At 45.2% G+C, this 23871-nt stretch overlaps 1 protein-coding gene across 2 annotated transcripts in view; it reads left to right on the top strand.

Annotated features, from left to right (window-relative positions):
* The window catches only part of LOC139057937 (uncharacterized), a 119161-nt gene that overhangs the window by 47334 nt on the left and 47956 nt on the right, over positions 1 to 23871 (top strand). For both annotated transcript variants that reach the window (XM_070536743.1, XM_070536744.1), the window contains exons 10-11: positions 11476 to 11653; positions 16752 to 16867. In XM_070536743.1, the coding sequence (XP_070392844.1) occupies positions 11476 to 11653; positions 16752 to 16867 (294 nt within the window). The remainder of the gene's footprint in view (positions 1 to 11475; positions 11654 to 16751; positions 16868 to 23871) is intronic.

The raw sequence follows: 23871 nt of genomic DNA, 5'->3' as shown, positions 1-23871 counted from the left end.
TCACCGAGTCAACAAAAAATCCCGCCCCCGTCTGGTAGACGTTGAAGTAACGTGCGTGTTTGGTTTACAAGAATTTATATGAATGCGATAAAAGTGAGGTACATCAATGGAAATGCGAGTTCCTACGTTTATTTTTCTATATGATAAACCCACTCACAAACATTTCGCTTGTACATATTGCAATCAACTATCACACACGTCACTGCTGAACATCTGCTTCACTGGCGCCTTCATCAAATTCTTCACTTGATTGGTTGGACAAACTGTCTTATTCCGTAACACTTTCGTCGTCATACATAGACTGACATTCTCGGCTGTTCTTAATTAGCACAAACACTGTCCTATTATCAGTGAAGTAGTTAGGTATGGAACCTATTCTGGCCACGACGAATTCCCACCCTTCTCCAACGAAGTCAGAGAAAACCAAGTCCAACGCAGCTCCCTACAGGGTCGTCGGTTCGTTAACGACTGATTCTAGTTTCAGGCCGAACGAGTCATCCATTCTTGCCTGAAAGGTACTTTCTTTGTGATTGAAATCACCCACGAGTAACGTAGGCAAACTTTCATTCGTGGAAACACACTTGGATACGATGGCGATGGTATCTTGAATGGCCACATAGGGTATTTTACGGCTCTTTACATAGGCATGCATGCACGCCGCCTAGCGGAGCGATCGACGCCTAGCGCCATCTATCGGAGAAATTGCGCTTACGTGATTAGTTTAATCTACCCATCTTTTGCGATATATATCTCGTCAAGACAAATTGTTTAGTAACGGTCCGATTTGTATACGTCGAAACCTTGGCGAGTACCAAACCCCTCAGGATACGTCCGAACTCGGAATTCGCTTCGTTTGTTGAGTCAATGTGGGCCTAGAATTCTCCTTTCAATGATATCTGTGTTCGTTGCAATTAGTAATTCCATGTATGCAATGTTTATCGAGTATTTCATTGTGGCTTTATTTATTTACCACAACCCATACGGTTTTATTTAGAGACCGAATTTGGTACACAACTGTCCCCGGATGGGTACCCATTTTTGTCGGAGTATATAGAGCGGAACGAATGTGTACCTACCTATATATATATATATATATATATATATATATATATATATATATATATATATATACCAGTCCCGTATTGGGACAATTGTACTACTGCCCTGTTATAGGATCTATGATTGTAGTGTGCGTACGGGCACAACTAATTTTAGTCGCCATCTCAGCTATGACGTCACACCGAGAGCCGCCATCTTAGATTTTGGAAACCGGAACTATGGCGCGATTTCGTCCCATGACGTCAATATCCCTTCATCCACCTCTATCATCAATATTGGACCATTACGTCATCATCATTGGTACCTGAATTTGGTCGTCATCTTCAGTTTTAGATTTCCAAACTATGCCACCGTCTTCTATTATGACGTCATACTCGCGTGGTTCACTTACGACTTCCTTATTGAAACCAGAATTTCGCGGCCATCTTGGATTATGACGTCACAGTCACTTGATGCCACCTATTGGGTTGTCATTAATACACTATGGGGCCGCCATCTTCGATTTATCTGTGACATCACCAATCAATCACAAAATCGATATACCAATGATGTCACCAATCAATCACCAATCGGGTTGCTGTATCACTTTACTATGAAGGGCGCCACCTTGAGTTCGTCGGACTGAAAATTTCTCGCCGAAGCTAAGTAGTAGCAGGACCGAAGAAATCGACGAACGTGGTGAATGAGAACTAACGCTCTTAAAAGCACGTAGCGTTCGTAGACCACTTGGTTAAATTCAGGCACAAAAGTTGCAGTAAAACACTTCGTGGGGCTAGTTGGTGCATAGCTTTCAAAAAATGAAGCGCCAACGGTAGCGGCACGCAAAGAAGGAACAAAAGGCAGGACAAGGTGCTACTTGCAACTGTTTATTGAAGTCAAAGGTAGATGATTGTATAACCACGGGGGGGGGGGGCGAAAAAAGAGCGACACTCATTATGTGAATGCGCACGTGCGAGAACACTGAAGATATATTTGAAGGGAATCGCGAATAATGACAATCTGAAACTTATCTAAGAACATGCTTTCATTGTTACAAATGTTTAGAGATGGGGTGCTCACACATGCGTCCCCTCTTTTTTTAATCTGGTTGGCCTCCAAAAATTCACGCGCCACAGAAGCTTTACTTGTACACATGATTGTTGTGTCATGAAGCCTTTCTTCGCATACTTGTTTCTTCTCATTCCCGCAAGCCTTGCAATGAAGCGGCAAGTTTGAACCATAGCCGTTTTTCAATGAAAGCTTATGCTCCCGCAGGCGTTCATTGATACATCGGTCAGTCTGGGCGATATACTTTTTCCCACACTAGAGTGGTATGCGGTATACTACCCCTTCTTCACACTTAAGAAAAGGTTTCGTATGTTTAATAGAAAACCCTACTTTCTTCGAGCCATCAGAATCAACCAGGCGGCACAAGGTAGCAAGCTTTCGGGGTGCTGAAAAACACGCCAGGGACTTTATATTTCACGGCGAAGTGTTTAAGATTATGCGCCACTTTATGAGAATACGGTATCACCACTGGTTTAGTTTTCTTTTCTAATGCTTGACATTCTTGACCGCTTCTTTTTCTTTCTTTTTTCACCTTTTTCATAAGCACCTCCGAAGCTGCGCTTAAAACCAAAGAAGAAAAGCCAGCCTTCCTGAACTTCAAAATCGTTTCGTCAAAGCTTGCTTGGGCCTTAGGACACCACGATTTTTTAAGGGCGGACTCGAGGCACATAGTGACAATCGCACGTTTTACAGTCTTGGAGCGTCCAGAATCATACGGCAACAATTCCTTGTGGGCACGCGGTCGGTACATCCACCCGGTACATCCCAGGAGCCTTCGCAGGAGCCTTCGTCAGCAGGACCCTTCGTTAGTAAGGGGTGACGAAGGCTCCTGCTGGATGTACCGACCCCGTGGCCGCAAGGAATTGTTGCCGTGTGATTCTACACACTCCAAGACTGTAAAACGTGCGATTGTCACAATGTGCCTCGAGTCCGCCCTTGAAAACTCGTGCTGTCCTAAGGCCCAAGCAAGCATTGACGAACAGATTTTGAAGTTCAGGAAGGCTGGCTTTTCTTCTTTGGTTTTAAGCGCAGTTTCGGAGGTGCTTATGAAAAAGGTGAAAAAAGAAAGGAAAAGAAGCGGTGAAGAATTTCAGACATTCGAAAAGAAAACTACACCAGTGGTGATACCGTATTCACATCAAGTGGCACATAATCTTAAACACTTCGCCGTGAAATACAAAGTCCCTGTGGTTTTTTTCCGCGGCCCGACAGCTTGCTACTTTGCGCCGCCTGATTGATTCTGATGACTCGAAGAAAGTAAGGTGTTCTATTAAACATACGAAACCTTTTGTTAAGTGTGAAGAAGGGTTAGTATACCGCATACCATTCGAGTGTGGGAAACAGTACATCGGCCAAACTGGCCGATGTATCTATGAACGCCTGCGGGGGCATAAGCTTTTATTGAAAAACGGCTATAGTTCAAACTTTTCGCTTTATTGCAAGGCCTGCGGGAATGAGAAGAAACAAGTATGCGAAAAAGGCTTCATGACACAACAATTATGTTTACAAGTAAAGATTCTGTGGCGCGTGAATTGTTGGAGGCCAACCAGATTAAAAGAAGAGGGGGCGCCTGTGTGAGCACCCCGTCTCTAAACATTTATAACAATTAAAGCATGTTCTTAGATAAGTTTTAGATTATAAATAATGGCGATTCCCTTCAAATATATCTTCAGAGTTCTCGCAAGTGCGCATTCACATAAGCAGTTTCCCTCTTTTTTCGTCCCCCCCCCCCCCCCCCCATGGTTATATAATCAGCTACCATGACTTCAATAAACCGATGCAAGTAGCGCCTTGTCCTGTCTTTTGTTCCTTCTTTGTGTGCCGTTACCGTTGGCGCTTCATTTTGTGAAAACAAAAGTTGCAAATAAATGCAGCGCGAGCATATGGCATTTAGGAGAGCGAAAACTAAGCCGCATACAATTGCAGCATGTGCGATTAGGGATGAGCGAATAATCCGTAACTTACCTTACCGAGCTGGGACAATTGCGCTGGGTTGAAATCAGTCCGACTGATTCGTTGAAGCCACACCTTCATCCGTGCCATGTATCGCTTGGCAGATGGAATACAGAATAGTCCTTTGCCGCCCCTTTCAATTGTGCTGCATTTGAAGGCACAGCAACGCGGCATAGCCAACACGGAACGCGCTACATAAGCACAAAGAAGGCGCGAAACGTGATCCTTGGACACGCGGCTAGCAATCTTTGGCAACGCGATGGCGGAGAAAGCAAAAAAAAAACAAGCAAGAAAAAAGCGCTCGAAAACACGCTGTGGAGTTTAGACAATATGAGGGCCGAGAGTCGAGGTAAACCACAAGGCAGGAGGACGGCGGCAATCTTCAAATCATGGCGCTACCTTTGATATTTATTTAGGGGCTTTAAATCCAATTTGCTCACAGCACCTTCGCAACATTCTACAACAAATGGCGCCTCAGTGGGTGAGCGCCGTCCGGCTCACTCGCCCTCAATCGCGTGCAGTCTGCTAGGACTCAACTCAGATGCCACCTATTCAAATACACGTAAAGCACAGTAGCGTTTTTCTGACATAAGCACTTGGCCGATAATAATGAAACTTGCCGCTTTGAGAGAGAAACTTAAATTCGATTTACTGCTGAAAGCGGAATTTTTTTTATAGTGCGCATTTTTTAAAATAAATTTTAAAAAATTGGTAGGTACGAATCATTTAAAGCACGAATTTTATAAATCCGCAGCTCGGCATCAGGAACGAGTATACAGGTCTGTAAACTGCATCCGTAAGAGCACTCAAAGCGGGCGAATTCGACATGTCAGTTCTTATGGGAATTTGTTACATTGTTTACAAGGGGTTTGCAAAAATTTAACTCATATATAAGTGGTTTATTTGAGAGCCATGTAAACTATATCAATTGCGGGCGCTTTATATTTACATTTAGGTGCAGGTTACACAATTGTGCAATACCTCTTCATTGTCGACTTATACTTGTAAACATGAAAGTTTCATTTTCTGAAAAATTGCCTTTTTAACAGCCTTTATTAAAATATTGACGACATAAATCAAAAGTTCGCAACCAACAGTCATTAGATTTTACCTTTTTCTTTAAAGTACAACAAGCTCGATCAAATTTGGTGCACCCTTTGAACAAATAACATTATTTCTCCTTGTTCTTGTATTTGATAGGAATGTACCAGCTAAGCCTCCTTCTTAACTGCACGCAATGATGGCATTCAGTAGGCGGAGCACTGTGGTCAAGCCCGGTTGCGCCGTAGCCTTCGCAGTGGCAGTCATTGAAGAAGCCGCGGAAGCACCACGAAGGGGTTTTTCCGCTCCTTCTTCCACCGCAGCTTTTATTTCTTGCGCTCTTCTGCGAAACGATTACCTTAAATTTTATGATGGCTACGTCACAACTGAAATGCCTCACAAGTCTGGACCCCCAGCAGGCGCATTCTAGTAAACACAATGCATGCACTTCCTAACAAAACTGCTCTCTTCATTGCAATATATACTAACTGAAGAGTTTATAGCGGCCAATTTTCTAACTCCAATTAAGTGTTGAATGGTAAACCATGTACACGTCCCACTATAAGCTGGAAGCATTTGAGAGCATCTGGTGAGAGTAAGAATTGTTACCTGAATTTTTGAGGTGCAGTTCATCCATTGATACACAGTTGATGCCAGCATAGTGCAGGATGTAGAAGTGATAGGTAGGTTAAAGTGCAGTGATCATACGTTAGTGAGGGCTAGGATTCAGGTCAATTTGAAGAGAGAAAGAGCAAAATTGGTCGAGAAGAAACAGGTCAACCTAGAGGCAGTAAGGGTAAAAGCGGACAAATTCAGGCTGGTACTGAATTTGCAAACAAATACGCAGCCTTAGAACAGCGAGATAATAATGACATAGAGCTAATGAATGAAAGCGTAACTAGGTTGGCTTCAGAGGCAGCAGTTGAAGTGGGAGGCAAGTCACCAAGGCAACCAGTAGACAAACTCCCCGAGTAATAAAGCACCCAATAAATAAACTGCAAAAAATGAAAGTGTTCAATTCAAGAGATAAGATAGAATTCGCGGAACTGTGAAAACTGATCAACAATGCGATATTAAGTGATACTCGAAACTATAACGTGAGAAAGACAGAAGAAGCCATAAAAAATGGCCGTAGCCTGAAATCAGTGACAAGAAAGCTTGGCTTACGACAAACCAAGATGTACGCACTAAAATATAAGCAGGGTACTATGTTCAGAAATCTCGATGACATAGTAAAGCAGCGGAATAATTCTATACTGACTTGTACAGTACCCAGAGGAGTCAGGATACTTCAATTAGAAACAGAATGAACAGGATACAGAAACTCCTCGTATAACTACTGATGAAGTCAGAAGGGCCTTCCAAGACATGAAACGAGGGAGAGCGGCAGGAGAAGTGTATTAAGAGTCGTTTAATCAAACATGAAGCAGACATGATGCTTGGAAAACTGATGGCTCTTTACACGAAGTGTTTATCGATTGCAAAGGTCCCAGAAAAGTAGAAGACTGCAAACATTATACTAATCCACAAAAAGGAAGACGTTAAAGACTTGAAAAATTGTACGCCATTAGCTTACTCCCAGTATTATATTAAATATTTACCAAAATTATCTCCAATAGAATAAGGGAAACACTGAACATTAGGCTGGGTTCAGGGAGGGATACTCTACAATGTATCACATGCATGTAATTAATCAGGTTATCAAGAAATCCGCAGAATATAATAAGCGTCTCTAGACGGCTTTCATAGATTACGAAAAGGCATTTGATTCAGTAGAAATACCAACTGTTATAGCGGCATCACGTAATAAAGGAGCACAAAACGCTTATGTATATAACTTGCAATATATCTACAGAGGTTCTACAGCTACCTTAATTCTACAAAAGAAAAGCAGCGAGATACCTATAAAGAAAGGGGTCAGTCAGGGAAATACAATCTCTCCATTGCTATTCACTGCGTGCGTGGGAGAAGTATTCAAGCAATTAAATTGGGAGGGCTTAGGAGTAAAGATCGACGGCGAATATCTCAGCAACCTTCGGTTTGCCGATGATATTCTTCTATTCAGCAATAATGCAGACGAATTACACCAAATGATTCAGGATTTTAATAGAGAGAGTGTAAGATTGAGATTGAAGATTAATATGCAGAAGACAAAGATAATTATGAATAGCCGTGCAAAGGAACCACAATTCAGGATTACCAGTCAGCCTGTATAGTCTGTGAAGGAGTGCGTTTACCTACGTCAATTAGTCACAGGGAACCCTGCTCATGAAAAGAAATTCACAGAAGAATAAAAATGGGTTGATTGCATACGGCACGCATTGCCAGCTCCTGACAGGAAGCTTACCATTATCATTGAAAAGCAAGGTGTACAATCAGAGCATTTTACCAGTGCTGACATATGGGGCAGAGACTTCGAGACTGACAAAAAGCTCGAGACCAAGGACCGCGCAAAGAGCAATCCAGCGAAGATTCCTCTGCATAACGTAAAGAGACGAAACGAGAGCGGTTTAGGTCAGAGAGTAAACGGTGTAAGATGATATTCTAATTGGCATCAAGAGAAAAAAATGGAGCTTGGCAGGTCATGTAGTGCGCAGGTTACATAACCGTTGCGCCATTAGGGTTACAGAATGGGTACCAAGAGAAGGGAAACGCACTCGATGACGACAAAACACTAGATGGAGTGAAGAAATTAGGAAATTTGCGGGCGCTAGTTGGAATCGGTTGAGGCAGGACAGGGGTAATGGGAGATCGCAGGGAGAGGCCTTCGTCCTGCAGTGGACATATGATGATGATCCGTACAGCAGCCTGGTAGAACAAACTAGTGACGAAATGTAATTGCCCTTCTCCGCAACTGCTTTCTGGAGTAAGCGAAGGCAATTTCTAAAGGCCGTGTTCTTGTGTCCTGCAAGCGCCAGATGTAATTTTAGGAGCCGGAAATACGTCATGGTCCCCTTGCGTCATTTTCTTTTCGCATGTTGGTCTCGGCGATCAGTCTAGCACTGTAAACCGAGCTAAGCTAAAACAGACCTTTTAAGGACTTCGACCTCCCCTGAGACTACATGCCTGAAAACCTTGCTTCATTAGAGTGGTTCTAAGATGCGGTCCATCCTCCATATTCTCTGGTTTGCATGGCTTTTATATAGAGCGTCCAACAATTACGGACGAAATACATCGGTCACAGCGATGTTGCATCGTTGAGCACACCTTTGCATGTAGCGAGACATGCGCGGTTAGTTAAGGCATTTTTGGAGTATATTGCACAATGGTGACCCGCATTTCCTGCATTTACACAATATAACCTAAAATGGCCCTTCCTATCATCAGGAGGGGTTTCGAGGCTGTTGACTTGAGCAGAATAGCTGTCGTCTGCTATCATTGCTATTGTAATCATTCATTTACCCACAGGGCATTTCTGCATTAGAGAGGGGAGTGGGTTACACAACAAATAAGAAGGAAATAAATGACGAGCTTATACACAATATTTGCTTATTTTACAACGTTAGCTAAAAGTATGATAAGTACAGTAATAGAACATGACATATAAAAGTAGCATTAAACAAGAAAAAAATAAAAGACAAACAGCAGCTCGTACAAATGTTTTTTATTATACAGTGTTAGCTAGTGCTTTTCGAAAATTATCATTGTGATTTGTGGAAACAATGACCGAAGGCAGTTCATTCCAATCTTTCGACGTACGTGGCAAAAATGATTGTAAAAATATGTCGTGTTACAAGCACCAACTCTAACTTTATGCTGATGATGAGTACGGTAAGATTGGTGACATGCTCACGACATGAATTTTGTATGAAGTGTAGGGTAGGGATATAGCTTATGAAAAATGAAAGGCGGGAAATTCTTCGACGTGTTGCTAGCGGTTGAAGACCCAGATTCAATTTCATTGGAGATATGCTCGCACTATGGTTCTAGTTCCAAAGAATAAAACGTGTGGCGTTATTAAAAGGCGGAAGAAGGGTTCGCACGAACGTGAACTCCTCTTCAAGTTGTTTCACTTTGGCATTTTAGGCTGAAATGTCACTGCAGGATCCCATATTTTGCACGTGTTTTAACCACATTTGCTGCTTCCCTATCCATTCAAATATAATTCAGAGATAGCGTGGACGACCGTGGTGCCCCTTCAACATTCACTGTAAGTCAATAGAGATGTGAGGGTATGAGAAATGGAAAGTCAATTTTCGGGAAAAACTGCCTTTAGCAGTTTTTTTCTAAGGACACACCAACCAAAAAGAAAGAGAACAAAGGGCTCAAATTTAGCCAGAAAATTTCATTGATGTAAGTTATGTGAAAGTTGCGTAATTGTCAATGTGTTAGTGCGAAAATCTAGGCGAAAAAAATTCATCAAGTTTGTGTAAACGTTTTGATAGTAATAGCACACGGCATGCCCAATAACGTGGTTTCGGACGCCGAAAAAACAACTGTTCATGTCACAGAAACATGATCTGGAGGCCTCATTGTACTGGGACCATTGAAGCTTACGTGCACACTGTGGCCGTGGTGCCGCAAGCCGAGTCCATCAGCACTCGACGGGAGAGGAGCGGGAAAGTGGATTACAAAAGAAGGCAAAGAATGAAATGCGAAATATGGAAGGTTTCGGTGTAATGGTGATTGCACAGTCTTGAGTCACCGCACTCGGAAGACTGGTGCGCCATTTAGGCGCACCAGTCTTCACCAGTTGCACCACGTGACCTACATGCCTCATTCGGTGATAAGAATAGTCGGCGTTTTATCGTCTAATACCACGCTACACGTCATGCACGTTTTCAAACTGGAACGTATAAAATGTGCTGCAATGTGGTACGTATTAGACCAATTTAGGTTTGGTACTTTAATTCGGCAATTCGCTAAAAAGCACAAGAATGGGCGCACAAATGTTTCATGGTACAATTTCAGCGCTGCTTTTCCCGAGTCTAAAGTGCACGTGAAAAAAGCGGTTGGCAGTTTCAGGCAGCATTTCTGAGCACTCCACCCACCTCCCCCGCCCCTGTCTGTTGTAACTTTAGAAATCATTCTAGGAGCAGCGGTTCATTGCAAAAGAAAACCTTTGTTTGGCTTTGTGTTTTGTTCTAACAGCGAAAGCCGTCACAGATATTATTCTTTCAATTGTTTTTTTTTATGGAGTTCATGCTGTCATCGTCCACTATGCTGGCCTGTCCTGCAGCATTACCTGCTCTGATTGCATGTGGCGCAAGATTTTAAATGTTCTACATGTGACAATTTCATTCACAAAATTTGATGTGAGGAGTAGAATTTTTATATTACAAGGCGCACTAAACATATAAGTTAAATAAGGCAATATTATTTATTTCTTTACTTTTTGTACTTTCCATGCCCTAAGGCGTTACAGAAAGAAGTGGAACGAAATAGAGAACTTGTAGAGACGCTTGGTAACAATGCCACAAAACTCGGAAAGGCATAAACGGTGCTATAACGAGATCGGGGTGGGAACGCTGCCAGCAGTGGTTTAAGCAGACGTCATGAATTTCGACTACCATTAGTACGGACCAACATAAGATCTTTTTTGTTCATGGGCTACACTGCCTTGTGAATGAACGAAATGCGTTACTCAGAAAGTTTAAGAACTATTCTGGCGCCAAAACTGCCCAAATACACGAGAAATATTAGGTTGACGGCGCTGCACTTATGTCAGCATCACTAAGGGCCCGACTAATATTTTCGAAACAAAATGCGTTTTTAGTCTACATTTCTCCAATTATTGACATCTTTTAGCAGAACCATTGATAACAATTTTGAACGGATATTTTTATCATTCTTAACTGCGTTAAAGCAGGTCACAAGACAGAATCTATAATACCTATGACAGCTCGTTTCCCGCCGCTCCATAAGTCTAAATGCGCCCACGTGTTTGGCCTAGTGTTTACCATTGCGGGTGATGTGATTCACCGCGTGGCAAACACACGATGTCCGCAATCTGAAAAAAAAAATGAAGCTTCGAAAGTTTGCATACAGTTCACCAGCCTCGTATCCCTAATAAAAACTCGCAGTTTCTCCCGAAAGGTGAAGCATCGATTGTGATAGCAAATTAGTGGACAGTAGCTTTATCGGCCGCATAAGCTTCTAAACAAAATTAACAACCATGATGTCAAGAGCGCACAAGCAAACATGAACGTATCTCAGTCGATAACTGCGAAAGCTCACTGTGAAAGCGCTGGATCTAGGAAGCATGGTAGCAGCCCAACTCCCATAACCTATTCAACTCTTCATCAAGAACAATATCAAGAACAAGACACCAACTCCACGTAAATACCAAAATGATATTGCCATTGCAAGCATCTCAGCCGTGTAATCATCTGAGATTATTCTGATCAGTTTCTTTCACACGCTTTCTTTTATCAGAACATGCAGCCACCAAGACACCATGACGAACCTTACAAGCAACGTCACCACGAAGATGCATTTAGACGAGCTGTGGGACCACTACCGGATATACCACTATGGTCAAGTGGGTGGAAGTATCACATTCAGAAATTTCGTTGCTTCCGTTGCTGTGAGATTAGCAGCGACGGGATTGCAGGTGAGTGTCGTAATCTCCTACAAATCCGGCTATACTTTTAGTCGCACAAAGTTACTTAGAAACCCTCGTCAAAGGCGTTCATGGATTGTACGCTATACGGTAACGGAACTCCCTCTTTCAACCAACCAACACAACCTGTGCAAAATGCAACGGTTTTTTTCCACGATAAGAAACAAGGTGTAGGTAGGCATCCGCTTCAAAAAAGAAAATGCAAGATATGTGTGGCTACACATTGCCTGTTATAAAGTATCGATGGTAAAACGCAAGATCAAACATTACACTGACTTGTTCACAGCAAACTAGCCCTTAGATGCTGCGAAAACAGCATTTATAGTGGAAATGATGTAATGTTACTACCTCAGTTATGACGCTCTATTATGCCCCTCTTGTACCGTTCAGAAACAGCGAATAGATTTTAAGGATATATATATATATATATATATATATATATATATATATATATATATATATATATATATATATATATATATATACACGTGCGTTTGCTTGCTTATCAACGGCTAAATAATGTTAAGCATCGCTCGGGGGAAGGTGTTCCAGCATATATCGGAAGTTCTCGAATGTTATCGCGGGTTTTATTCGTGGTCTGGTTGTCCCTGAACCTTGCATAATCTGGCGGCTGTAGAACTTTCCGGAAGATACGCGGGCGTAAGCGATCATTCTGGAACTCACGATGACTCGTGTATAAAAGCCGACGCTCTCGCTCCGCAGGCCAGATTTTCCATGGTCACCGACTGTGTTCGCCAATATCGTTGTTTGAGTATAGCCTATTTTTGAGGGCGCAGCTTCGCCCAATAAAACGTTAGTTTCGTCACTGACAGCTTTGCTCCTTTCTTCACGGTCACTATTACGCGACGTCTGGTGGAGGTTCTAGTGCGTTTATGTACCGAACGCCCCCTCACAGCAGTGATGCAAGCCCGAACCACGAAGACAGCACCAACGTCGCGAAGGACTAGCGAGGAACGTTTAGAATGACAGAAAGCGGAGCTAGTTGGTGGGAATTCGCTATGCAACTACTAGTTGCATAATGGATAATGGGTCCTTTAAGCCTGCGACAAGCGAGCTAGCCACAGGCTCCAAGGTCTGCCGCTGGAGTACGTACATTTGCCTGAGATGACCAGGAAGATCGTTACCAAGGGAACGACCACAACGGCAGGAATCGCGCTAAAACAACCGAGGGAGCCACCTACCTCCTCTGGGGCCTCATGGAAGGATCGGGAAACCTGGCTCGAGTCTTTCGAGAAGATCTCAGTGTTCAACAACTGGAGCTTTGAGGATAAGCTGCGCCACGTGTTCTTCTCATGGGAAGACGCCACCAGGACGATTGAGGAGCCACCTTAACGACGTGGGACCTATTCCCAAGCGGCTTCCTGCCGACATTTACAAGCGTCCTGGGCAAAGAGCGAGCCCAAGCTCTACTAGGGTAGCCAGTACAGCTGCCTAGAAAGATCGTCCAAGTCTTCACGGAGGAGATAGCCCGTCTTTTCCAAAACACTCAGACGGAATTGTCGGAGGAGAAAAGAGACCGCTTGCTGATGCGGGGCGTCAAGCAAGCACTTTTCGCCGGAATTGTCCGCAACCCGTCGAAGACCGTAGCTGAGTTTGCGACACGAGCATCGACAATTGAGAAAACTCTGGAAATGCGCACAAGCCAATCTGACCTCCATGTGCTCACACCGCAGTGCGCCATCCAAGTACTCGGTTCCGACGACCTCCAAGAGACCATCAGGGCCAGTGTTCGCATAGAACAGCTGAATATCTTGCCTTCGTCGAAAACCCAGGTGGCCTCAGTCTCTGACAGGGTCAAGGAGTAACTACACTACTCACTGGTAGGTTCCTCAGGCGCAGCCCCACTCACCGCAGCCCCAGCCAGAAGCGATGACTTACACCGTCGTCCACTGCCGCCGCTGCCAGCACACCCGACCGTAGTACAGCGTAGCGTTCCAAGAAAGACTGATGCTTGGCGCTCCCCCGGCCATCGTCCGCTGTGCTATTACTGCGGAGAGGTGGGCCAAGTCTGCCGCCGGTCCCCACACAGCCAAATGGGACAATGAGGGTTCCTCGGCAATGCTCTGCGCCCGCAGGAAGGTGAACGTCCTCGCAATATCACCGACTACCTCACCTCATTTAGGTGGAAACCTCGACGACCGTCGCGTTCACCGTAACGAGGTCGCTAGCTGTCACCGCCGCGCCGACCATGTAATGGACCAGCTCGGGGCCTCTCCGTCAGCCCATATCCATAAAACCAAAAGCCGCAACCGATCCAGAAGTGATTGCTGTTAGTCGAACTGACGAACATCATCCGCCACCAACGAAGACGCTGAAAACACTATCTCCCCCACGTAACGATACGCCGTCATCGCGAGGACGTATGGAAGCAATGAATGCACTGACCAACTGCTTGACATTGCGCCATACCACCCACACGTCAACGCCATACAGCCGGGATCCTACGCCAAGACCTAGTGGCGATGCAAGAGAAAGAACCGCCGATTTCGACGTGCTTGTCGATGGCCACGCACTCCCCGCCTTAGGGGACACAGGACCCGGCCACTCAGTGATGCATCGATCCATTGCCGCCTTGCTGCCTAGTTGAACAAAGTTCAGACTGCATGGGAAGGCGCTCAAATCCGGAGAGCTGGAGGACACCTAATAATGCGGACTGGAATGTGCACGGCAAGAATTATCGTTCATGACTGGACCTACCCTGCCACCTGGGTCATCTTTCAACAGTGATCAAGAGACGTCATTCTCGGCATGGACTGCCTGAACCCACACGGCGGAATAACCGACCTGAAGTCAAAGTCGATAACGGTAACCGAAGATCAAGCAGTGACGCCAGAGAGCGCTCGTAGGCACCATGCCTTGACTGCACTTGAGGACCAAGACAACATCACATCTCGCTCCAGCGTTGTCATTTCTATCGGCAGTGAAACACCCGCAGACGTAGAAGGCGTCATCGAGGGCGACCACCTTCTACAGCTAGACCGTAAAATTTCAATCGCAAGAGGGGTCTCTCGACAGTACGGAGGGAAAGCGAAAATGATGCTGACGAACTTCAGACAGGAGTTCAAGCACAACAACAAGGGCACGATGATCCCATACAACGAGGAAATTGTGGAAGCCGGCAATGCGTTTGTCCTCTCTGATTATGCCGCATCTTCCCAATGACCATAGTTCCAGAACCAGACTTCGACATAAATCCATGTCGCCCCTTCAGTAAGCAGCAGCTCAGTAGTCTTCTCTGACGATACAAAGACTCCTTTTGGACGTCATGGAGGATTCGACATTTACCAGTTGCAAAGCATCGCATATTAACCGAACAGTGCGCTCGACCACTCTGCCTGAGCCCTTACCGAGTTTCGATGCGAGAACGTGAACCAATAAGGCAACAAGTAAGCGAAATGCTGCGCGTCGACATCGTACAGCCGTCGGAAAGCCCGTGGGCATCTCTTGTAGTCTTGGATAAGAAAAAGAAAGGAAGCCGACATTCCCTGAGTGCGGCGCACCTAGAAGGTGCAGCGTGTCCAGAATTACGCGCGAGAAAGGAGCCCGGCTGCGGGCACTCAATGAGCGTGACGCGTCTCGGCGTTAACAAAACGTTGAGTCCCTACATTGGTTGAATGAAATCGCATTAACGCTGACATTCATCTTGAGGTGGTTTCGGCCAGAAAATGGTCAGTTCCAGCAAAACAATAGTATTAAAGGGTGGGTCTTCGCACGTCTTTGCATTACGCGGGCGGTACTCTTACCGACTGAGCTACCCAGCGCCGTTTTCTCACCGACTTTCTGGCGTATTTACGTTTTACTACTAGAACTAATCCTGTGAGTGTTAGCCAGCGCCACCATTCGCAAACCGTGGCGGGAGATGTGGAACATCCTTTCTACCGCAGGCGTCATGGGTGCGTGACCTTTTCGGATGGAGGCCACTCGGCAATAAATCGACTGATTTTATCAGTGAGGGTCATAACGATGGTATCCAATCCGGCGATCTTGATGCCTTCAGATAGCATATGTGGCTTTATGGGCCAATTTCCTGCACCCAAAAAGATCACTTACTAGTGACGTCTGCGACAGAATAAATGTTCCACATCCGCCACCAAGGCACGTGAATGGTGGCAGTGGCTAGAACTCCCAGGGTTACACGTAATAGTTCTGTGAAAACCGGAAAGGGGGATATAAGTAATTAGTAAAGGGAAAATGAGACATCCATGCAAACGTAGTTAATTACATCAAAAGCCTTTGTAGCACTTTGCGACGTTTAGGTGGACGTCTCATTTTCCGTTTATGTATTACTCCCAGCGTTAATTCTAGTAGTTAAACTTGGTATCATGCCCCACCTGCGGCAGCTTGTTTTTCATGCACTTGTTTTCATTAATTTATCATTTCTTTAGTTTAGTTAGTAAGTGCAAGTGATTTCCCCTAGGTCGTCGTCGGTTTTTTGTTTGTTGGCTTCTTATGCTGTGACTAGTGAAAATCGGGTCTCTCCGTTAACCCACTTTCTTCTCTTCCATTTACAGTATAGACATATAGAATACATTTTACAAGTGCAGACGAAAACGATGACCAAGAGTCCGATAAAGTAAAAGTATGCCAATCTGCTTTTATTCCAATCTTCTGACGTGAAATGTACGCAATCACCATCGAAGCATTAGGCGGTAATCCGCAGCGTAGTTCGAAAAGCCAAATCAAACGCTTAAATTAAAAATTAAATTATGGCGTTTTACGTGCCGAAACAAGGATCTGATTATGGGGCACGTCGTAATGGGAGACTTCGCTGATGTTGACCACCTGGGGTTCTTCAGCGTGCACCACCTATATCTAAGTACGCGGCTGTTTTCGCATTTCATCACCATCGAAATGTGGCCGCCGTGGCCGGGTTTGTATTCCGCGACCTCGTGCTTTGTAACCGAAACGCTCTTCTCATTTATAGCAGGTCACTTTGTGTTTGTTTGTAAATCGACTAGCACTGCCTACATTGAGCGGTTTTTCTTTCTGTCTGGCTGACAAGAGGAGAGCACCATTGTGGGTACATTTGTCTATTTAAATCATGGCTGCGATCTCTTTTTCCTTGCAGATGATCGCCAGGATAATGAATGATAAAAAAGACGCTAAACTACGGCCGAGTTATACTATTCTCCACAATTGGATGACAAATGATGCAAACGTTGAATACGTTGGAAAGGCACTGAAGTGAGTACAGCATTTAAAAAAATAGTCCCATTTATAATTTTTGCCACAACCCAAACGCTCTGGCTCCTGCTAAGTCGTGCGGCGCAATTAAATTGGATTATCGAGGCACTGTCGGGTAACTCACTCAGCCGGCTATTCTATAAAGCGTAAACGCATCAGAAAAGCATTTTTAGATTTCCAAAAATGAATATTATTGCCTTCAACTAGTGGCGTGGTGGGCACGACACATCCGAGGCACCTTAACTGGCCACGTAATGCAAAGAAAGTAACGAATGTTATCTGTGGGAACTTGAAGACCAATGGGACTGGGATTTCTTTCTTACTACTACCGGCAACAAGACCTCTAAATTGCGTGATTGCAAATCTGCAACAATTAAATAATGTAAAAAACATTGAAGTTTAGATAAATGAAGATTGCGTGCACGGAGCAATCACAGTGCATAAGAAAGAAAAGATTAGGCTGTATCGAAGACACATCCAAGGTGTAGCGCGTGAAACAAAATAGGAGTGCTTCAGAGGGTGCGTGAGAACTAGAGCACAGAAATGACGTAACGAAATAAAAAAGACGTAGTTTCGACCGAAATACTAAGCAATAATTGTGGTTGCAAACTAGTAGAATGGTTTACGAGGTAACGATAGTGGCTTTATCGGCCGTGTAAGCGAACATGAACACATCTCACTTGATGAGGTGTGTTTTCGCAGTCAAGCGCTCGAGTGACGAAACACGGCAGCAGCAGCGAGAAAACTGACCTTCCCGCTGCCCCGCTTCAACGCGGCCTATAAGCGGCGAAAACACAGCGCATATCAGCACTTTGACACCGTCGCAGATAGCTTTCGAGATAGGACCCGGCCGACTATACCACACGCAGCAGTAGCCGGTGAAGAACACCGCACCCCCCCGTCCCTCCCCTACCCACGTGGTGCCTTGCGCGCGGCGGAAGACGGCGCGCTTCATCCCCACTTTCTTCCACTGGACGCGCGAGATTGACTAGCCATCGTTGGCTCAACCTCGCATGTTTTCACTCGCATATAACGCATACGGCGCACAGGGACCATGTTATCGCCCTTGGACTTTATAGGCAACCTTACGGCGACGGCAACGGCAGGAATCCGTCTGGAGTGTCCACATAAATGAGAAAAAAGGCGCAGTTTTGCCCGACAGGCGAAACCTCAACTGCGATAGCTAATTAGTAGAGAGCTATACCCCAGTACGGATAGTGGTGATGTTTAAACTTTAAACATTCCTTTACTAAGTAAATGAACAAGCAAGAGCTCACGGTAGAACAAACAAACATGAACCCATATCATTCGCTGACCGCTGAAACTCGCTATCAAAACGCTGGAGGGAGTTAGCATGGCAGAATTGAATGAACTGGCCTTCGTGCTCCCCCTCTCTTAAACTTGAACTAAACGGCGAGAGCACAGCGCACACGAAGCTATTGACCCTCGGTGAATGCAGACGCCTAAAGTCTGTCACCGTTGCACATCGCTCTCAAGATAGGACTATAGCGCAGTACGCACTGCCACGCGTGGCTGCGCCATACGCAGCAGCCACCGGGTTAGGACGCCCCTACCTATCCTCATCCCAGTGCCTGGCGTGAGACTGAAGACGGCGTGCTTCTTCCCCGCTTTTCCTCCCTTGCGCGTGCGAAATGGAGGCGCTATAGTCGACTTCCCCTGCAATTTCACGGGCGCTTATCGCATTCGCAACGCAGGGACGATGTTATCGCTCTTGCAGTTTATGCAGAACATAACAATGGCGCCGACGGTATTAATGTGCCTGGAGTTTCTTACGATTGCTTTCACTATAAAATGTTACATTTTTCAAATTTCGAAGTTTGCATGCTTAGCCTATGTTACAAGTAAGGTGCGTCTTACGTCTTACGGTCTAATTTTTCAATCATGCTCACGCCCTATTCGTATTGGACCCATTTGTTTTGCATAGGGCGTTTTAAAAAATGAAATTATGGGGTTTTACGTGCCAAAACCACTTTCTGATTACGAGGCACGCCGTAGTGTAGGACTCCGGAAATTTCGACCACCTGGAGTTATTTAACGGGCACCTAAATCTAAATACACGGGTGTTTTCGCATTTCGCCCCCATCGGAATGCGGCCGCCGTGGCCGGGATACGATCCCGCGAACTCGGGCTAGACAGCCCAACACCATAGCCACTAAGCAACCACGGCGTAATATAGGGCGTTTTGCACTATTGCAGAAAAATGACCCCTATACTTGTGGCACCCGAGTCTTTCCTGCGCCGTTCGAGCAGCCAGCATCGTAGATGCTTGGGGCTCACGCGATTGCTTTCCCTATAAATATGGACCCATTTCACCGTGGTCAGAGGAATTGTAAACCTCCCTCTTGCTGCCTGACTGCAGTGACTAGCAACGGGGGGGGGGGGGGCGGGGGGCGCTGGGCCCCGGGTGCAAGGGGCAAGTGGGGGGGGTGGTCTTATACGTCTGAAGACACCCGGAAATTGTTAATATCCTCACCTTCCTCGACTACACCTGGGAGGGGGGGGGAGGTGACAGAAGACCTTTGTGCCCCGAGTGCCAGACGACCTCGCTACGCCACTACCTGAATGCCCTAGTGCTATTCGAATATCCTCGAATATGCAGGAGCGCCATAGTCCAGCAACGCGCACACACATATCTGGGAAATGTGTGTGCAAATGTCTGCCAAACTTTTCGCACTTGTAGGTCATGTAATTGTGCCTGGCCTGAACTTAATACGCCTACTGTGACCAAGTGAGCTATCAAAAGTGTCATCATCCCAGCTCTGATCAACCGACGTACTGCTGAGCGATATATCTCTTACAGGACCCAAGTGGCTGATATTTGTTGCGAGTGCATCATGCGAGGCGCAACAACGGGGTCAGCTGCGCATGCGGCACATGCTGTTAGGAATGGCCGTACGGGGTGGCAACGTGCCAACTTTCAGCCCGCTGCACATGTTCCAATCCAACCAGATGGGGCGCACTTCAGAGAACTGCGAATAACTGGCAGCCACGTGGCGCGCGGTCAGCTCAGGTATGTGGTACTGGGCCGCGCCACCCGGGACAAAGCAGAGTTATACGAGGCCCTGTGACATCGGCTCCGGACCTTTACACCTGTGTGTGTGTGCAACACGAGTATGTGAGCCCGCCTCCTCCAAAAGGGCGGGTCATCTTCGGTGACGTCAAACGGTGACGTCGAACGATGACCGGACGAACGTATCCGTTTGCTTGGAATCCAGGGGGGACCAAGTGCTTATAAGCAGCATTTGCCGGCTGCTAGAGTGTGCTCGTCGTCGGGAGCTGAGTGCTTGTTGTCATGCTAGAAATGTACTAGTGAGCTGTGTGCTCGTAAGCCGTTTGCTTTATGTTAGTCTTGCGGGCTCCATATGGGAGTCACTCTAGACTGTCGATGTATGTCTTATTCAAAATGTTAATGTGCAAATAAATCCTTTTCACCGAGTTCCTCTCTACGACCTTCAGCTCCTTGAAATGGTGGGAGCGGCGAGGTCGCCCGACGACTCCTACATCTGGTTGACAGTGGTAGGATCGTCCGACAACTCTAATAATGCATGTTCGCCTAATGGCTTCTTTTCTCTAAACAACCATTGCATTGTAAGGTGCGTAAACAGCACGGTTGCAAAGAACTTCGTGATATTATCCCTATTGTAGAACCCAGCGTCTTCCAGTGCCTTTCAATGTGAAACGAACGTTCTTTTTTTTTACACTGGGACGCATAGACGACGCAGGCGCTCGCTAGGAGTCACTGGGAGACCGGCGAGATGGCTGGATAAGAGCTGGGTCACACTGGACGAGATGCTTGATTCACTGCTATGACGTTGGGGCTCACGGGTCTGTGCTGTACACGCACCGGTTCTCGCTGGATTTCGCTGGCTCGTACTCAAAACTGCGCTGGTTGCGTTTGTGCCGAATTGGGTGCAATACGCCAGGGCCATGGGCATTGTTCAATTTTAAATACTAGATACAACACTATCGACAAATACTAGTCTCCTGCCCTAAATAACACTACATTTCGGAGTCTTAAAGGCATGTTACCACATAGAATAAAGGCGCATGAGCTGCACCGTTTATGCATGCATATGTGACACTGAAAATCATTTTTTCCCGTTTCTCATTTGACTGTGTATAGCCTTATAGCCTCATAGCCTTTGACTGTGATAGCCTTAGTATTGAACGAAGTTATGCAAACGAAAATAGAGCCACATTTTTTAGCAGTTTGTACGCGACCAATGACTGCGAGCTCTGGCCTTTGTAGCAGTGTTGCGGAGTCGACGCGAAACCCAGATGTCCTCCAGACGCCTTGGAACGGAACGCAGGAAGACTGCCGCTTATCGTATTATCGCACTGATTGCAAAGGAGATTCGTGTGCTTTCACTTTCCCTAGTCTACTAAGAAATAATAGTTGGTGTGCTCTGATGCTCAAGAACATAAGTTCTAGTATTCACCAGGTACCCGCGCCGAGACTGTTCCCTCCTACCAAACGTTCTGCGCCCCTCTGCCCCCAGTATTCAACAACTCTAATAAGGATAAATCACTCCATATATCAGCTTTCCCGGAGCAGCCAACGACGCTGACACAGCTATTGTCTATACGAACATGTGACACAGGAAGTCATTTGATCGAACGAATTTTTTCAAGCACTCCAACATTCAAACACAATGCTTTCCGGAGCCAGTACGGACTGTTATTTTCATCCAGGCGGAACCATTTTCCGGCCGTATCGTTTTGTAAAAGCGCTAGAAAAGCATTTATGTGACTGAGTGAGCGTTGTATATATATATATATATATATATATATATATATATATATATATATATATATATATATATATATATATATATATATATATATATATATATATATATATATATATATATATATATATATATATATATATATATATATAGCGATAGAGCTGGTAAACCTCAACACTTTATTCCGCAGGTCGCGCACTGAAAGCGGTGACTCTGGCCATGATGATGAATATATACAGACGCAGACGATGAAGAGGTTATATAATGCTCACACAATTTCCCCCGCACGTGGAAGCAGCCACCAACCTGGCCGCTGGTTATGGAGGGAAACACCGTATGAAAGGCTGTAAACGCGAACCATGCACAATCTCTGTGGGACGGGAGCGGCTGTCCAAAGGCGGAACAACTGGAGTGACACGATAGTTAACTGGCGAAGCCTGTTCCCGTACAATGTAGGGCCCGATAAAATGGGGCTGAAATTTCTCGCACATTCCCGGAGCGCGAACTGGGGTCCGCAGTAACACTTCGTCTCCAGGGTGGAAGGAAACGATACGGTGAGATGCATCATAGCGAATTTTGCGGTCTTGTTGACTGGCATCAATATTGAGGCGGGCACGTTTTCGACACCAGGCAATGCGCTAAACGAACTTCTCACTCACCGACGTGGACGAGGGCATGGGGACACCGAAGAAAGGAACCTCGAGGACAGTGATCGGTTGGCGACCATGCACAAGGAAAAAGGACGAGTACCCCGTAGTGCGTTGGACGGCCGTGCTGTATGTGAAAGTGACGAATGGTAGAATGACATCTCAATTGGTGTGATCAGGGTTGATGTACATTGATATCATGTCGGGCAGCGTGTGACGAAAGTGCTCTGTGAGACCATTAGTTAGAGGGTGGTAGCTTGAAGTCGTTTTATGGATGGTTTTGGACTCACGGAGAACATCGTCGAGAAGTTTAGAGAGAGTTTTGCTATGCAGAGGAGCTCGCCTCCTGATATCATGGGTTCGGGGCACTAAAATTTTTCTATCATGGCCAATAATGAGCCGGTTTGAAACATATTTGCAGCAGAACGCTCCCTAGAGGACACGTAATAACTTTCAGCGTATAACCAAAATTTGGTATTGGGCCTGGTGAGGGGCGCTATAAGCGGGCACGACGCTGTTGTGCTGTCTCATGCAAGATATGGCATGCCAGGCAGTGGTTGCAAGCAGGTGAGACGGACTGTACGCTTCCCTGCCCAATTATCTCTAAGGGAAGATTGAAGTATGATTTAGGTATCGTGTACAATAGTTGAATGCCTCTGCCTTCATTATATTTGTTATATAAATTTAAACCATATACAAAGTTATTAAAAGCATAAGTTGTTCTCTTACCACCTAAAGTATGCTTTAGCGGAATGTCGACTTCATCTATGTGCACATTCTGAAAACATGCTGTACGTGCATGCAGACATGTTCATGCTTAGTTGGACATAGAACATACATTTCAAAGGAGAATGATTTATTTACAATACAACAAATTGCGAAGCATAGTTTCACTGTAGGTTCTACACACAGAATGTGGACTGATATAGAAAGCGCTGACATTAAAAAGTAAAAGACAAACTGCAACTGGAAATACAAAAGCAGACAGACAGTGCCCGCGCGCTTCCAGATTTTAAAGTGTGAAACAAGCATGACGCATAAACTTGCATGAACTTCATGCGGTTGTGACAAAGAAAAGTTAGGTCTCTCAATTCATTGCTTTCTCGTTGATCAAAACAAAAGATTTGTTTAGAACCGAAGTTATGTAAAATAGCAGAGAAGTGAATATGAGGAACAGAACACGCATACGTCTGAAACTTAGTGTAAGGTCATATTTTGTATACGTAAGTTATTTGTATGTGGAGCTTAGGCAGCGAAGTGCTTTAAGCTAATGAAAAAAATACCTATGCCTGACTAGCATGAAAAAAGAAGCAATGAAACTGCTGCACGAAAATCTATGTATATGAATTGAAGAGCTACTGTCGAAGCCAAGCAACATAATTTTCTTTAGCTGTGGAGCACACACCTATACAAGTCGTAGTGTTTAGGTGAATGCAAATTGATGCAAGTGAAGTTTTTTATGTATACATTGTCAGTAAGAGAAAAAGAAGCCTTTTCAAATACGTATATAATGTTGAGATAATTGCTTCGTCAACAGAAACACGTCAGATATCCTTCGTATATGCTCAGAATGATTTGTCGTGATGAA

This window comes from Dermacentor albipictus, chromosome 3 (assembly GCF_038994185.2).
Source record: "Dermacentor albipictus isolate Rhodes 1998 colony chromosome 3, USDA_Dalb.pri_finalv2, whole genome shotgun sequence".
NCBI lineage: Eukaryota > Metazoa > Arthropoda > Arachnida > Ixodida > Ixodidae > Dermacentor > Dermacentor albipictus.
The sequence above is the reverse complement of the archived record's forward strand: the minus strand, read 5'-3'. Positions and strand labels throughout refer to the sequence as shown.